This window comes from Chiloscyllium punctatum, chromosome 13 (genome assembly GCF_047496795.1).
Source record: "Chiloscyllium punctatum isolate Juve2018m chromosome 13, sChiPun1.3, whole genome shotgun sequence".
Lineage (NCBI taxonomy): Eukaryota > Metazoa > Chordata > Chondrichthyes > Orectolobiformes > Hemiscylliidae > Chiloscyllium > Chiloscyllium punctatum.
Genome location: NC_092751.1, coordinates 84,119,360 through 84,137,827, shown reverse-complemented (window position 1 = coordinate 84,137,827; position 18,468 = coordinate 84,119,360). Strand labels below are relative to the sequence as shown.

The 18,468-nt window shown below is 46.4% G+C and overlaps 1 protein-coding gene across 1 annotated transcript in view; it reads right to left on the bottom strand.

Moving 5' to 3' along the window:
* Positions 1-211: 211 nt before the first annotated feature.
* LOC140484576 (S-adenosylmethionine synthase-like) overlaps positions 212-18,468 on the bottom strand; it is a 36,335-nt gene continuing 18,078 nt past the window's right edge. Inside the window, exons 6-9 of the mRNA XM_072583032.1 lie at positions 17,915-18,133; positions 15,751-15,933; positions 9,532-9,665; positions 212-8,179 (exon numbers count right to left, since the gene is read on the bottom strand). Coding sequence (XP_072439133.1) covers positions 8,077-8,179; positions 9,532-9,665; positions 15,751-15,933; positions 17,915-18,133 — 639 coding nt within the window. The 3' untranslated portion in view covers positions 212-8,076. The remainder of the gene's footprint in view (positions 8,180-9,531; positions 9,666-15,750; positions 15,934-17,914; positions 18,134-18,468) is intronic.

Sequence of the window (18,468 nt, the reverse complement as noted above, 5' to 3'; positions counted from 1 at the left end):
GCTTCCTGCATTGTTAACCTGGTTAATACAACTGTGTTATTGCCCATAGAGTTCAGGAATGTGCAGGTTAATCTGGGGTATATGTAGAGTAATAGAGTAAGGGAATGGGTCTGGGTGGGTTACTCTTCAGAGGGTCAGTGTGGACTTGTTGGGCCTAACGGCCTGATCCTACACTGTAGAGATTCTATGTTAAAAACCATACAACACCAGGTTAGAGTCCAACAGGTTTATTTAGAAGTATTAGCTTTCGGAGCACTGCTCCTTCATCGGGTGGTTGTGATTCTATGATATTCAACTGTTTACTGATCCTCCTTGTTGAAGTAAATTGTGAAGAAAGCACACTTGTAATCACTCTTGTAGAAAGGGTTCTTTAGCTTTAGAGCAATGAACAAGTTATAATCTCTTCTATATTTAGCATATCTTTGACCTTCCTTTCTATCGTAATTAATGAAGCTATTGTAAATAGTTCAATTGTTAAAGGCATTTGGAAAAGATTGGAATACCAGCTGACCTGTAAGGGATGATTTAATTCCTGCCCATTGTTCGCACACTGAATCGCCCAAGCCCTAAACTTGTTCCAAGCACTAGTTAAAATACACTAGGACAACCTCTCAGGTCTGTTTGCCTTTTCTTTGATCCTCATTTCCAAAAGTTGCCCTGTGAAGTTCCATTGAATTGGTCCATGCTCATAGATAAAGTACCATAGTGCTTTGCTATTGCTTTCTGTAACGTGGCTGATAAGGCAACTCTCCCACTCTGACCATCTGCTTATTAAAAGGATACGTAGGCTGACAATCAGCACGCCTGGCCAGGCTACAATTGCACTACCCAAACAAGTCCATGTGCAGGGCTTCAACCTGGAGGTAAAGACATCCTCTGCATCACAAGACTTCCACGGTGTGTGCTCTCAAATGTACAAAGGTATGTTATGGCCAGGCAATTCTGAGGGTTAATGTCCAATCGTAAGAATCAAGTAAAGCCTTCAATTTAGACACAGCAGCATGAAGTTAAAACAGTGGAAGTGGAGCCCAAATAAGAAGGGATAAGCAGCAATGGTCAAAAGCTTGGCTATGGACATGGATTGTGAGGTGTTATGAAGCTGAAGGTGTGGACTACACCTTTAAGAGAGATTGAATGCACCACCTGTCATGTGACTGACTAGCAGTCTCAGAGTGTACTGGAAAATTGAACATATGTAGCACTTGACTGTGAAACAAATATCTGACTTTTGGCTGGTATGTTGTCACAACAGTTCAAATTTAACCAATCAGTTTAAATTATGCCCCAAGATATTAAAACCCAACTGAATTTTAATTTAATGTTTTAACAACATTGAACCAATGAAATGATCCAATGTTTTGGGTATAAAGTAGCTGGCATTTTGAGAGTTAGCCAGTGAGAGTGACCAACTGCCATCAAGAGATACTGCCATTCAAAACATTCTCTTTCGAAAGTACCTTTATCATCTGAAACATCTTTGTAGCAAAAGATGGAAGATGACCCGGGGGATCTTTAGCCAGATGAAGACTGATAACGATTACAACAGCTGATGTGTGGTTTTGAAATTAAGTTGATGTAATTTTAACATGGGTTTTTTATAGGAACACTCTATATTGTTATAGAGTGGGAGGTAGATAGCCAGCATTTAACGGGAAGGAGGTTTAGAGTTGTGAAAAGTTGTTTGATGTTCACTTTTAGAATGAGAGAATAAATTGTTATTTTCTTTATATAGCGAATTTGGGAGTTCTCTGTCACTCATACTTTAACAAATTACAAGGTGAGGTGAACTTTTCTGGGTGTTTGGTTTAATTAACAGAAGGGTTAACCACTGTGTTGTTAAAAAAAAGACCGAGCAGTTTAAGGGAGGAATTCCAAAGATTGGGGCATTTGTGTCTGAAGGCATGGTGAGCGCCAAACGGAAAGAGTTTGCAAGAAAAGCAAGTTAGCTGTAAAGCTTTTAAACAGGTTACAGTGAGGGAAATGAAAGACTGTAGTGGAAAGAAGCAAACACACGATTCAAGCTTGCTTGAAGTAGTGAAGCCAGGAGTATGGACAGGTGGGACCTAGCGTAGGATAGACAAATGAGATCAGATGAGCTGATGGTTTTGGAGGGTGAAGGATGGAAGATTGTTTAGTGGTTGGTTATCAAACATATAAGTGATAATAGTATGGACAAGCAATAGATTGGCTGATGCAGGCACAAAGGTAATGACATGGAGTTGGAAAATATTGGCATTGGATTAAAAAAAGACCAGAAGGTCATAAAATGGACACTAACATTGAGCCTGAGGCAGGGACTGAGAGTGAGCTTGAGACAGGGCCCATTAAACAAATGAAGTTGTGTGTGACGAGTTAGAAGAACTTTGGCAAAAGTGTGAGGAGAGAATATGTTTTAAACAAAGGCTGGCAGGACTGTCCAACAAAGAGAGATTGGGCAAACTGGAGCTGTACTCTCTGGAGTATTTAGCAATGATCTTGTTGAAACCTCCAGAATACTGAATGACAGAGACAGGGTAAATGTAGGCAAGGTTTCCCCCTGGCTGCAGAGTCTAGAAACAATTTCAAAATTAGTGGAATGCCATTTAGGACTGAGATGAGGAAAGATGATTTTAACTCGGAGATAGAAGTGAATCTTTGGAATTGGGGTGCTGTGGAAGCTCAGTCTTTGTGTATAGTTATAGTAGAGGTTGATAAATTTTTTTATTATCAATTCTGTGAAGGATTACAGGGCTCATGTCAGTAAAGGACATTGAAGTGTTCAATCAGCCATGATTGTATGGACAAATGGGCTGAATGGCCTACTCCTGTTCCTATGTCCCAAAGTAAATCAAAAAATGTTCAAGTGGAGAAAAGAGAGAAAATATGGAGGAACTGTTAAAAAAAAAATGGAGATTATAAAAGATAGAGATGTGAAAGGAGTTAGAGAAGGAAAGCAAAGACAATTACCTCAATACCCTGAAGATTCCACGTGAAATTTAACAGTGTCCATGATGGCCATGATATTTTGCCAGCAGGTGAGGACTGCCGATGCTGGAGATCAGAGTCGAGAGTGTGCTGCTGGAAAAGCCCAGCAGGTCAGGCAGCATCCGAGGAGCAGGAGAATCAATGTTTTGGGCATAAGCCCTTCATCAGGAATCAGATATTTTGCCAGAAGACTTAGTGCCTTTTTGAGCAATTGGATTAGTATGAACACGTGAAGGAAAATGTGTCCCAAGAGAGCATCAATCAAAGAGTTGTTGAGCTTTTTGTCTATGTTTTTTATGCAGTAGCCCATGCTGGTGAAGACTGGAAGAGACAGAAACATTAACCCTGACTTGTTTATTGGCTGTGGAAAATGTGTCAATTTTCCACACAAAATGAAGACTTCAACCTATTCAATAATAAGTATATTATTTATGAGCATCAGTAATTTGTTTTTTGAAAGAGGTGTATTGACATTCTTGTGAGACATCCCTGACTGCGCCATCTGCATCCCTCATATGATGCCATGTTTCCTGCTCAAGCAGGCTGGTACAAAGGCTGCCTTCTTCCGAGCTGTGTCGATGCCGTTCTTGGACAACTGCCAGGTGCTCACTGCTTTGTGACACCTTCCAGATGTTCACAGCTAAAGTCCATCATGTTGGATCTGATGCCTGATAAGTTCTTTTGACCCCTAGGTTCATGAGGAGTGTGCAAAATATTGAATATTCACGGTAACTAAGGCAAATTATGTTGCGTGATTGGAAGATTTGGTCTCCATATATACAGCTTCCTATCATTTTACTTTGATACCGTATCTTAGTTCCCATATCAGCAGCTTTTTCAGTAGAAACGTGGAATCCTTTGGCCTTGCTTTGTTCATCCGAGAACTTTAAAGTAAATGGTCAAATTGGTGATAAAATTTGGGGTGGTAGAGTGGCTCAGTGGTTATCACTGCTGCCTCACAACGCCAGGGACCTGGGTTTGATTCCAGCCTCAGGCAACTGTCTGTGTGGAGTTTACACAATCTCCCTCTATCTGCGTGGGTTTCCTCCGGGTGCTCCAGTTTCCTCCCACATTCCAAAGGTGTGCAGGTCAGGTGAATTGGCCATGCTAAATTGCCCGTAGTGTTCAGGGATGTGTAGGTTAGGTGCATTGTCAGGGGAAAATGTAAGGGAATGGGTCTGGGTGGGATACTCTTCAGAGGGTCGGTGTGGACTTGTTGGGCCAAAGAGCCCTTCCCCACACTGTAGGGATTCCAATTCTAGTGCAAATTAGACTCTGACGCGAAGGCAGCTTTGTATTTTGTAGCCAAGTTCACGTCCACCAGAATTCATTTTACTCAATAATTGACAAAATGACGTGTATCTCCTAAAGCAAGAACATGCTGCTGAAGGACAAAGCAACAAATGGGTGCGCATATTTTGTATTTTGCACACTCAATGGTTTTCCCAAAATACTCGTCTCTTTTAATAAAAGATACATCCCCATCAATTTTCAATCGCCTCAGGGTGTGGGTAGAGGAACTTTGGATGAATAATGATCTCTCTTTGGCAATTCTGGAGCCATCTAAGGGGTTAGCAGGGGTAGTGCTTGGATTCTTTTTGCTTCTTATGAGAAGCCTTGACACTGGAACAAGGTGGGGGGCATATTAGAAACTCCAGTGACTCTCGAGCATGTTTGAAAGAGATCATTCCGAACTTTCTTTGAATCCTGGAATCCTTTAATGGCTCACTCCACTTCCATATTCTGCCGCAAAGAACCTCTTTTTCCAATGTTTCTTCAAGCAGTCGAAGCAAGCATCGAAGTGAGCTATTCATCGCCATGTGACTCAGGCATTTCCCATTGGGTGAGAGGAGGCAACTATAGCACGGAAGGGAGGTGGAGTTTACTCTGGTTTTCTGGGATTGTCTCCTCATTGTTAAAAGTGGAAACTGAACGAAATGTAACTTGGCACCACCTGGAGGTGTTGATGGGATCTTAGACTGTCATAAATAGGAAACGCTATTTCAATTTCACTTAGTTGTACAGATCTTGACTATTAGAGACATAGAGATGCACAGCATGGAAACAGACCCTTCGGTCCAACCCATCCATGCCGACCAGCTATCCCAACCCAATCTAGTCCCACCTGCCAGCAACCGGCCCATATCCCTCCAAACCCTTCCTTTCATATACCCATCCAAATTCCTCTTAAATGTTGCAATTGTACCAGCCTCCACCACTTCCCCTGGCAGCTCATTCCATACCCGTACCACCCTCTGCGTGAAAAAGTTGCCCCTTAGGTCTCTTTTATATCTTTATCTTTACCCTCTCACCCTAAACCAATGCCCTCTAGTTCTGGACTCCCCGACCCCAGGGAAAAGACCTTGCCTATTTATCCTATTCATGCCCCTCATAATTTTGTAAACCTCTATAAGATCACCCCTCAGCCTCCGACGCTCCAGGGAAAACAGCCCCAGCCTGTTCAGCCTCTCCCTATAGCTCAAGCCCTCAAATTGCTGAGGAAAGGGACGTGCTACTGAAACTTGCCGCGGGACAAATGCAAGAATGCTAACTTTCAAATGATCACAGCAACTTATGCTTTAGGAGAAAAGAGTACTGATTGGTCGGCAAAAGGAATACATTTAGTGCTTGTCTTTTATTGATTTTTAAAAAATCTCTCAGGTTCCCCTGAAAGATTGAGGAACCTATCCCTCATTTTCTCCATGGCAATTGGAATTGATTAGTCAAACAATCAGCACCTTATTTTGCTGTGATGTTTTGCTATACAAAGTAAAGCTTTATTTGATGTGGATTTTTGTAAAGGAATGACCCTGCCACAGAACTTTGAGCAGTGGGAATGTGGACATGGAGATCCAAGGACCCAGCTCAGTTTTCCATCCATTTATTAGGAAGATTCCGCGGGGTGCACAGCTCCCCATAGTCAAATCCCCCAAGCATTTCACAGCACCACACATCTCGATACCAGGCACATTGATCCAACACTTAATTTCCAAATGCTTTGAAATGACTTTGAAGATTTGAGTTAAATCACAGACTGATTTATCCACTGCTGCAATATAACAGAGACAACCTTTTCCCCTTTGCACTGCAATTATCAGTTCAGAAATAAATCAAAATCCAACATTTTTGTTAAAAAAGGCAAGTGGAAAGAGGTAGAAGGAAAATAGTAGGAGATTAGAGGCATCGGAAGACTCATTAGATTCAGCCAGAATATAAGTTAACATTAAATAATGAACAAAATAAGAAGAATGGGAGAGTCATAAAGCAACAGGAAGACTGGAATTGTAGCAATTGATTGCATTTTTTTTTGTAGATTAAGATAATAAGAAAGATTGTTTTTCTGTTCTGCTATTTATATTCATAGGATGTCCCAACACATTTTAATTTTAAAGGACTTGTGTAAGAAATGCAGCAATCAATTACAAATAGCAATGAGATAATGATGAAATTACTGTGTTGGTTGAGGGAAAAATATTGGCTCGAACATCAAAGCACACTCCATTCCTCTATGAGTTCTGCCACAGGATCTTTTGCATCCACCTGAGTGAGCAGACAGGACCTGGTGTCAAAGGTGAAAGGATATGGCTTCTCCCTCAGTATTGAACGGAGGTGACAATGTGGATGCAATGCTCAAGTCTTTGGAGTGAGCCCTAGCCCTGCAGCCCTGTGATTCAGCAGTGAGAGTGTTAGAAATGATCCAAGATTGACACTGCAAAGGAACAACCACCAAAACTGGAGTGGACCCGTGCACTTGAGCTGAATATTCTCAAAACGGCCCGGCTCAGAGACAGACTATGTGACCAGATACAAGTTAAACTTGAGAAGGAAACACAATATAGAACTAAAGAAGCCAGAGTAACTCATGATGAGTTTAGGAAACGTGAATTCCATCCAGTCACACAGCTTGTCTCAGTCTATCTGCTTTGACAGAGGCTTGGACTGGTTCACTTGAAATAATGTCCTGCAAATCATGAGGAATGTTGTCAGAAGCTGTGTAGGTAAACAGGAGTTAGAGGAATGAGAGCTGGTCTCATTGAAGCAGAGTGGAATCTGAGGGGAATGCTCTGGAAGATACTGAAAGCATGTTTCCCCTTGTGGGAGAGGCTAGAACTTGGTGGGGGTGGTGGGGGGGGGGAGAGGTGGGTGGTGCAGAGCGTCGAAATCTGGGGCCTCCAGTTTTAAACGTAAAATGAAGAAGAGTTTTTTTTTCTCCCAGAGATCCATGAGGTCCTTGGAATTTTCTTTCCTAGAGAACAGTGGAGGTAAGATCACTGAATGTTCTTTAAGGTAGAGCTGGCCAGATTCAGGGTATTAGGGACAACCAGAAAAGCTGAGCTCACAATTATTCAGCCACAATCCTGTCGAATGGCTGTGGGGGCAAATGTCATACCCTTGCTCCAAATTCATAGTGTCGCCATGAATTGTAAGTCACTGATTTCTACTTTAAGGCAGGTTATGGTTTCTTTAGGAACAGGGAGGCCAGATTTGATCCCAACGTTATTTTAGCACTAACTGCATGCTGCACAGGATGTCCAGGGAACTTGAATGACAAATTTCAGGGCGCACCGATTTCAACCCCCAAACACAGAGGAGAGAGGAATGTTCCCTTGTTTTGTGAGATGGGGTCATCAAGGAGAACAGAATTGAAATGCCATTGACAGTAGGATTCAGCTTTGCACCTCAACACTCCACCCTCAGGGAATGTAAGTATTAGCATCTGTCATTTTGGTCACTTTGTGGTTCAGTATTGGGTTCTGTCTCACGTCACCAGGCTTGGAGGTACTGGGCTGAAGCTACCATTCAGATTTGTGGAATTTTGGTGGTGCCTATCCCTATGACAGGAAGATGAGTTGTTACGGTTCTGTAAATGATAGCAATGCAAAGAATAACAGAACTCTCCATGGAAACTCCCAGGAAACTCTTCTCCAACATGGCATTGTTACTGATGATTAAATTCTTCCCACTGATTGTGATTTGGTCCCTCCTGGAGGCAAGGATCTGACGTGGACCGGCAGAAGCCAGTCTATCATGGAATTTCAGGACAAATTACCCCTCTGTAGTTCACCGCAATGGACAGCAGCAGCAGTGGCTTCAGGACCAGGCTGGGATACATCAGTAATTCAGCTTCTTGACCTCTTCCCAAGGGAATTCACTCCTGCCAAAATGGCCGTAGCAAGCTGTTTTTTGGTAAATTGGTTTCTTCAAGTTGAGGTCCCTGGAAAAGGAAACTTTTTTTTTTGTCTGATACAAGATCACAAAAACAGATCTAAATGACAGCCCAGTTATGGCACAGGAAGGGGCCATGCAGCCCAGCCTGTCTGTACCAGCTCTCCGAATGAACAATTCACTTCATGCCCCCCCAGCCCCCATTCTCCTGCCGAAATATCGTCTTAGTTCATGCATACGGAATTATCTTTTTACTCTCTGAAGAAATGGGCATTCAATTATTTCTAAAAAGTTCAAGATTTTTCTGATGTGCAAGTGAATTTTGTTTTTACCCCATTTGACCCCTTGGTCTCTTTTTCTTACTGTTTAATGGAGTTTTCCAAATGTACCTGTTCTAAGCTGGTGACTTCTAAAGGGCTTGATTTATAATAACTGATAAGGGTGTCAAAACTGAATGGGGTAGGAGGGAAGATGGAGATGACACTATAACCAATCAGTCATTCTTGTGTTGAATGGTGGAGCAAGCTAACAGTGTTAATTACAATAACAATTACAGTGCTTGCAATTATAATAGCTCCTGAATCTATGCAGCCTTAAGTTAGAAATTCCACATTCAATTGCAGAGAATTCATTACCTCGGTGATTGAAAGATTTCTCTGATCTCAGTGAACTGAGTATTCCTCTGAAGACAAATTTGTATTGCATCCCCTGTCCTCCCTTGCAACATCCCCAGTTCTCTTTCATCCACATTCTTCCCTATCCCTGGATCTAGTTCCTGGAACTCCTAGATCTGGCAAAAGGCTCCTGATCCCGGTCTTGATTAAAGTAATTCCCCCATTCCAGGCCCGGGGATGAAGGAAGGGAAACGTTTAATTGAATGAGGCATTGGGAGGTTGAAGACCGAGAAATGGATCCTCTGTAAATTTGCCAGCTGTTATGGATGGCAGTAGTGCCATCTACAAGGGTAGCCTCAAACTGGAGGCTGATTCCTTTTTGAAATCCAAGACCAATTTGATAAGTCCAGGCTGAAGAGTAGGCTGTACACATCAGGGAGTGGACAGGAGAGGGCAGGTTTTTCAGTGAAATTATATCTAGTGCCTCACAACAATAATGCTTCCTCCCAAATCCAAAGATGTACAGGTCAGGTGAGTTGGTCGTGCTAAATTGCCCATAATGTTAAGTGCATTAGTCAGGGATAAAATACAGGGTTGGGGAATGGGTCTGGGTGGGTTAATCCTCGGAGGGTCAGTGTGGGCTTGTTGGGCCAAATGGCCTGTTTCCATACTGTAGGGAATCTGATCTAATCTACTCATCACTCGAACACTGCATTGAACAAGTCAGGAAACGGTCATCAATCCTCACCTTTCACACCCAGAACTGAAGGTAGCAGCTTATTTTTACCTGACAATCATTCCAGGTCGGAGGTCAAAGTTCTTTTTCACAATTTCCATCAATGCTTTGTCGCCCAGTTGTGAGGTTCCGTACGAGAAAACAGAGATAGAGAGTGGCTCAGCGACCCCGATGGCATAGGCGACCTGGAGATTTACAGTGAGAGAACTGCTTCATTGGAGCTGTCACACGGCACAACTAAAAAACCACCTCAAAATGGGAGAGCAAAAATGACAACTGCAAATGTCAGTTCAGGCAATCACAGACAAGCACATGCACCAGCCACACACCCCACCCAGCTTCACACGCACCACCCACACACCCACCCAGCTTCACACGTACACACACACACACCACCCAGCTTCACACACACCACCCACACACCCCACCCAGCTTCACACGCACCACCCACACACCCACCCAGCTTCACACGTACACACACACACCACCCAGCTTCACACACACCACCCACACACCCCACCCAGCTTCACACGCACCACCCACACACCCACCCAGCTTCACACATACACACACACCACCCAACTTCACACATACACACACACCGCCCACCACCCACACACCCACCCAACTTCACACATACACACACACACCGCCCACCACCCACACACCCACCCAGCTTCACACATACACACACACACCACCCAACTTCACACATACACACACACACCGCCCACCACCCACACACCCACCCAGCTTCACACATACACACACACACCACCCAACTTCACACATACACACACACACCGCCCACCACCCGCACACCCACCCAGCTTCACACGCACCACCCACATACTCACCCCCAGCTTCACACATACACCACCCAGCTTCACACACACACACACCACCCACACACCCCACCCAGCTTCACACGCACCACCCACACACCCACCCAGCTTCACACGTACACACACACACCCACCCAGCTTCACACACACCACCCACACACCCACCCAGCTTCACACGTACACACACACACCCACCCAGCTTCACACGTACACACACACACCCACCCAGCTTCACACACACCACCCACACACCCACCCAGCTTCACACATACACACACACACCACCCAACTTCACACATACACACACACACCGCCCACCACCCACACACCCCACCCAGCTTCACACGCACCACCCACACACCCACCCAGCTTCACACGTACACACACACACCCACCCAGCTTCACACACACCACCCACACACCCACCCAGCTTCACACGTACACACACACACCCACCCAGCTTCACACGTACACACACACACCCACCCAGCTTCACACACACCACCCACACACCCACCCAGCTTCACACATACACACACACACCACCCAGCTTCACACACACCACCCACACACCCAACCAGCTTCACACACACAAACCACCCACACACCCAACCAGCTTCACACACACAAACCACCCACACACCCAACCAGCTTCACACACACAAACCACCCACACACCCATCCAGCTTCACAAACACACGCACACCACCCACACACCCACCCAGCTTCACACGCACCACCCACACACCCATCCAGCTTCACAAACACACACACACCACCCACACACCCAACCAGCTTCACACACACAAACCACCCACACACCCATCCAGCTTCACAAACACACACACACCACCCACACACCCAACCAGCTTCACAAACACAAACCACCCACACACCCAACCAGCTTCACACACACAAACCACCCACACACCCAACCAGCTTCACACACACAAACCACCCACACACCCATCCAGCTTCACAAACACACACAAACCACCCACACACCCAACCAGCTTCACACACACAAACCACCCACACACCCATCCAGCTTCACAAACACACACACACCACCCACACACCCATCCAGCTTCACAAACACACACACACCACCCACACACCCAACCAGCTTCACACACACAAACCACCCACACACCCACCCAGCTTCACACACACCACCCACACACCCACCCAGCTTCACACGCACCACCCACACACCCCACCCAGCTTCACACACACACCACCCACACACCCCACCCAGCTTCACACACACACACCACCCACACACCCACCCAGCTTCACACACACACACACCACCCACACACCCACCCAGCTTCACACACACACACTACCCACACACCCACCCAGCTTCACACACACACTACCCACACACCCCACCCAGCTTCACACACACACTACCCACACACCCACCCAGCTTCACACACACACCACCCACACACCCACCCAGCTTCACACACACACACTCCACCCACACACCCACCCAGCTTCACACACACACACACCACCCACACACCCACCCAGCTTCACACACACACACTACCCACACACCCACCCAGCTTCACACACACACCACCCACACACCCACCCAGCTTCACACACGCACCACCCACACACCCACCCAGCTTCACAAACACACACACACCACCCACACACCCCATCCAGCTTCACAAACACACGCACACCACCCACACACCCATCCAGCTTCACAAACACACGCACACCACCCACACACCCATCCAGCTTCACACACACAAACCACCCACACACCCATCCAGCTTCACACACACAGGCTACCCACACACCTCACCCAGCTTCACACACACACAACCCACACATCCACCCAGCTTCACACACACACACCACCCACACACCCACCCAGCTTCACACACACACACACAACCCACACATCCACCCAGCTTCACACACACACACCACCCACACACCCACCCAGCTTCACACACACACACAACCCACACATCCACCCAGCTTCACACACACACACAACCCACACATCCACCCAGCTTCACACACACACACCACCCACACACCCATCCAGCTTCACAAACACACGCACACCACCCACACACCCATCCAGCTTCACACACGCACACCACCCACACACCCATCCAGCTTCACAAACACACGCACACCACCCACACACCCACCCAGCTTCACACACACACCACCCAAACACCCACCCAGCTTCACATACACAGACCACCCACACACCCCACCCAGCTTCACAAACACACACACACCACCCACACACCCCACCCAGCTTCACACACGCACCACCCACACACCCCACCCAGCTTCACACACGCACCACCCACACACCCCACCCAGCTTCACAAACACACACACACCACCCACACACCCCACCCAGCTTCACACACACACACTACCCACACACCCCACCCAGCTTCACACACACCACCCACACACGCACCCAGCTTCACACACACACTACCCACACACCCCACCCAGCTTCACACACACACAACCCACACACCCCACCCAGCTTCACACACACACACCACCCAAACACCCACCCAGCTTCACATACACAGACCACCCACACACCCCACCCAGCTTCACAAACACACACACACCACCCACACACCCCACCCAGCTTCACACACACACTACCCACACACCCCACCCAGCTTCACACACACACAACCCACACACCCCACCCAGCTTCACACACACACACCACCCAAACACCCACCCAGCTTCACATACACAGACCACCCACACACCCCACCCAGCTTCACAAACACACACACACCACCCACACACCCCACCCAGCTTCACACACACACTACCCACACACCCCACCCAGCTTCACACACACCACCCACACACCCACCCAGCTTCACACACACCACCCACACACCCACCCAGCTTCACACACACACACACCACCCACACACCCACCCAGCTTCACACACACACACCACCCACACACCCACCCAGCTTCACACACACACACCACCCACACACCCACCCAGCTTCACACACACACACCACCCACACACCCACCCAGCTTCACACACACCACCCACACACCCACCCTCACACACACCACCCACACACCCACCCAGCTTCACACACACACACACCACCCACACACCCACCCAGCTTCACACACACACACCACCCACACACCCACCCAGCTTCACACACACCACCCACACACCCACCCACCCTCACACACACCACCCACACACCCACCCAGCTTCACACGCACCACCCACACACCCCACCCAGCTTCACAAACACACACACCACCCACACACCCCACCCAGCTTCACACACACACACTACCCACACACCCCACCCAGCTTCACACACACACACACCACCCACACACGCACCCAGCTTCACACACACACTACCCACACACCCCACCCAGCTTCACACACACACAACCCACACACCCCACCCAGCTTCACACACACACACCACCCAAACACCCACCCAGCTTCACATACACAGACCACCCACACACCCCACCCAGCTTCACAAACACACACACACCACCCACACACCCCACCCAGCTTCACACACACACTACCCACACACCCCACCCAGCTTCACACACACACTACCCACACACCCCACCCAGCTTCACACACACACACAGACCACCCAAACACCCACCCAGCTTCACACACACCACCCAAACACCCACCCAGCTTCACATACACAGACCACCCACACACACCACCCAGCTTCACACACACACTACCCATACACCCCACCCAGCTTCACACACACACACACACACTACACACACACCCCACCCAGCTTCACACACACACACACCACCCACACACACACACACACCCTGCTACACACACACTCAGAACCACATGAATGCACTCATGGTTGGGTATATGAATAGGACAGATTTGGAGGGATATGGGCCAAATGCCGGTAAGTGGGACTAGATTAATTGAGGATACCTGCTTGGCATGGACGAGTAGGATTGAAGGGTCTGTTTCCATGCTGTACAATTCTACGACTATGACTTGCACAAATACACCTTTGCAAACATTTCCTCAAACTCAGATCCATTCTGAATTTGATGTGTATCTCCATCTTTCTCACTGTCACTGTTACAAAATTCTGGAATGTCTGACTCGATGACACTACGCAAACGCCTACAGGATAAGGAGAGCATCAATTCAGAAGGAGATGCATGTTTAACCTCTCATGGTTACCATTTTCTGCTAATCAGCTCCCTGTGAGGGGTCTCTAGGGCACTACTGTCGGCTCATGTCACTGGAAGCACAATCCAGAGGCCTGAGTTAAAACTCTGAGACATATGTCAATATGACAGCTGGTGGAATTTCACCGCTTAAAATCTGGAATGGAAACCTTGTTTCAATGACATCATCAATTGTGATACAAAAATCTATCTGGTCAAGGGTGAATCTTTAAAGAATAAAATCTGCTCCCCAGATATCCTAACTAATCTAAACCCATTTGCCAGCACTTGGCCCATATCCCTCTAAACCCTTCCTATTCATAAACCCTTACAAATGCCTTTTAAATGTTGTAATTGTACCAGCCTCCACTTCTTCCTCTGGCAGCTCATTCCATACACGTGTGTAAAAGTTGCCCCTTCGATCCCTTTTAAATCTTTCCCCTCTCATCTTAAACCGTGCCCTCTAGTTTTGGACTCCCCCACCCTAGGGGATAGATGCTGTCTACTTATCCTATCCATGCCCCTCATGATTTTATAAACCTCTATAAGGTCACCCCTCAGCCTCTGACACTCCAGAGAAAACAGCCCCAGCCTATTCAGCCTTTCCCTGTAGATCAAACCCTCCAACCCTGGCAGCATCCTTGTAAACCTTTTCTGAACCCTTTTAAGTTTCACAACATCCTTCCGATAGGAAGGAGACCAGAATTGCACACAATATTCCAAAAGGAAAGTGGTTGCCTCTTAAATGGCCCTCTCACTCCAAGGGCAATTAAAGGTAGAGAACAAATACTGACCTCACCAGCAAAGTCCACATCCCACAAAAAGAAACATTCTGATATACAGACTCGAAATAATTAAAAAATCACAGACTTAAGCATTTTAAAAAGGGAGATTTTGCGAGTACCAACATTATTTATTCTTCAATGCTCAATGCAGCCCAGATTATGGACTAAACTCCCTTCATTAGCCAAAACCACATGGTCTCAAACTAACAGTACTCTGTTAAAGCTCAGTTGTTCTCCATGGTATGACTCCATTAATTTAGTGGAAGCTTGAATCTGTTCAAAGTAAGACTAATAAATCCCTTAGTTAGATGGGGAAACAGAATAATATCATGGAGAGGTACTTATCATCCCAAAGTCTCACATCATGCATTCCGAGACCGGAGTGTCCACACCACTCAGTCCCTACCTGCACCAAGACACGTTTGCAGAGTCCAGACTTTACGAGGGATTTGGCCACCCAGCGAGCAGCGTAGGCAGCCGATCGGTCAACCTTCGTGTAGTCCTTGCCTGAAAAGGCACCGCCACCATGAGCTCCCCATCCCCCATACGTGTCCACAATGATTTTCCGCCCGGTGACTCCAGCATCACCCTAAAACAATCCAAACACAAGACACAGGGTGATATCTGCCATCATTGCAAAGACAGTCGATGCGGCTTACTGAGGGCTAACTGGTCAGAGCTCTTTTAGATTATGAAATTCTTTGATAAGCTTGATATTAAAACACCGACTCCATTGTCAGGCTAACCCAAGGCATTGGACCCTAAATATAAGATGGTTACTAATAAACCTAAATTCAGCAGAAACATCTTTACATGGACAATGGTTTGAAATATAGGCGCATTGATAGTGGGAGCAGGTGTAAACCATTCAGCCCCTCACAAGAAATGGTTGAGATGAATAACATTGACACATTTACGAGAAAGCTCAACACGCATGTGAGGGAGAAAAGGATACATTGATTGTGGGAAATAACATAAGATGGGGATTATGTGGAGCACAAATTGCTAGTTACTATGCTGTACTTTTTAACATTAAAAAAATCGAGATGTTTAATGGTTCACATTTTGATACACATAATGTCTACTTTAGGTTTGGGTCACAGTTGCACTTGAAGGAAGTTCTTGCTAGTTGGAGCTAGACCTGCCACACCTCAGTTCTGACTCTCTCAGGCCCTGTCCAATGAGTAGCACTGGGCTCAGCAATCAGTTCCTTCCCACACAATACTCTAGTGCTGACACTTAGATGGGTCATCACAGCTGCAAGTGTGATTTCAACTGACAAAGTCTGTGGCTGGTGGCTGAACAGATCGGATTGGAATCTGTATTTACCACATTTGGACCATTGAGTATTCTCCAATTAGTCCAACGTGCTTACGTTTCCCCCACTGTTTTGTAAACATTTTCTTTTCAAGTATTTATCCAAACCTCGTTTTCAACTTGACAATCAAATCTTTTTCTAGGAAAAACAAGGACTGCAGATGCTGGAAACCAGGGTCTAGATTAGAGTGGTGCTGGAAAAGCACAGCAGGTCAGGCAGCATCCGAGGAGCAGGAAAATTGGCGTTTTGGGCAAACATCTTTTTCCACCACCACTGCAGACCGCATGGATTAAATAACCCACTGCATAAAATATTTATTTTAAACTACCCCATGATCATTTGCCAATTATTGTCCTTGGGTTATTGACACCCCTGTCACTAGAAACAGGTTTCCATCTATCAATTCAGTCAAAAACTCTTACGAGTCTGAATACGTTTGTTACATTTTGTTGTGGTTTAATGGTAATGTCATTGGACTAGCAACCCAGACGTTCAGGCCAAGCTTTGGTGAGATAGGTTCAAATCCCACCATGGCCGACAGTGAAATTAAATTTCAATTTTAAAAAATCTGGAACAAATTGACCACTGTCAATTATTATAAAAAAAACTCTTCAGGCTTAGTAATCCCCTTGAGGGAAGGAAATCTGCCATCCTTACCTGTTCTGGCCTACATGTGACTCCAGGCTAACAGCTATTTACCATATATACTCAAGTAATAGTCGGATCTCATGTAAAGGTTGACCCCCTAATATTGGTCAAATAACCTGGACGTTTTCATACATCTCATGTGAAAATTGACCTTAGTTCTTCACAGATAACAGATCAACGTTTATGAGTCTGTGCTGGCCATCATGTTCCGCTCCAGCTTTCCAGTCTGCTAGTTGTTCCGCTGAACCCCTAGTCTTCCAGCTGGCTGTTGCTTTCCCCTCCGGATTTTCAGATTTATCATAATTTGTTTATTTTTCTTTATTAGTTCAGGGATCAGTTGGGCTTCTGCTAATGATATGGTATGAAATTTGATGGGCACGAATTTCAGTCCCTCAAAAGTAGTATCCATGTAATAGTCGACCCCATAAATTTAACCTTAACAAGTAGAAAAACAAATTGGACTATTACTCGAGTGTATATGGTAGTTGTTTCATCATTGTGCTCTGAGCAATTGTGAATGGGTCATAAATGCTGGTCCAGCCAGTGAAACCCACCTCCCATGAATGAACTGTTAAACTGCCCACATTATGTTCTTTAGACCAACCTGGGGTCCTCCAATGACGAACCTCCCGCTGGGCTGGAGGTGATACACAGTGTTATCGTCCAGGTACTTATTGGGCACCACAGCATTAATCACCTGCTCCTTCAAAGCACACCGCATTTCGTCCACCGTCACATCTTCATCGTGCTGCACGGAGATAACAATAGTGTGCACACGGGTCGGGACGACTACCCCATTCTCCTGGCTGTACTGGACTGTCACCTGCAGAGAGAGAGAGAGGGAGAGGGCAGCAGCTGGTCAGCCCCAGGGCTTAGTGCAGGGAAGGGTGCAGTCTAGTGCGATGAAGATTGGGGCCTTGTGTTTTGGATGAGAATTTAGAAGGTATGGTTAGTAAGCTTGCGGATGATTAGTGGTGTAAAGAACACGATTAGTGGTGTAGAGAACAGTGAAAAAAGGTTATCTAGAAATACAGCAAAATCTTGATCAGCCGGGCCAGTGGCCTGAGGAAAGCCAGATGGAATGTAATTTAGATAAATGCAAGGTGTTGCATGTTGGTACGCCAAGCCAGGGCAAGACTTACACAGTGGTAGGGCCTT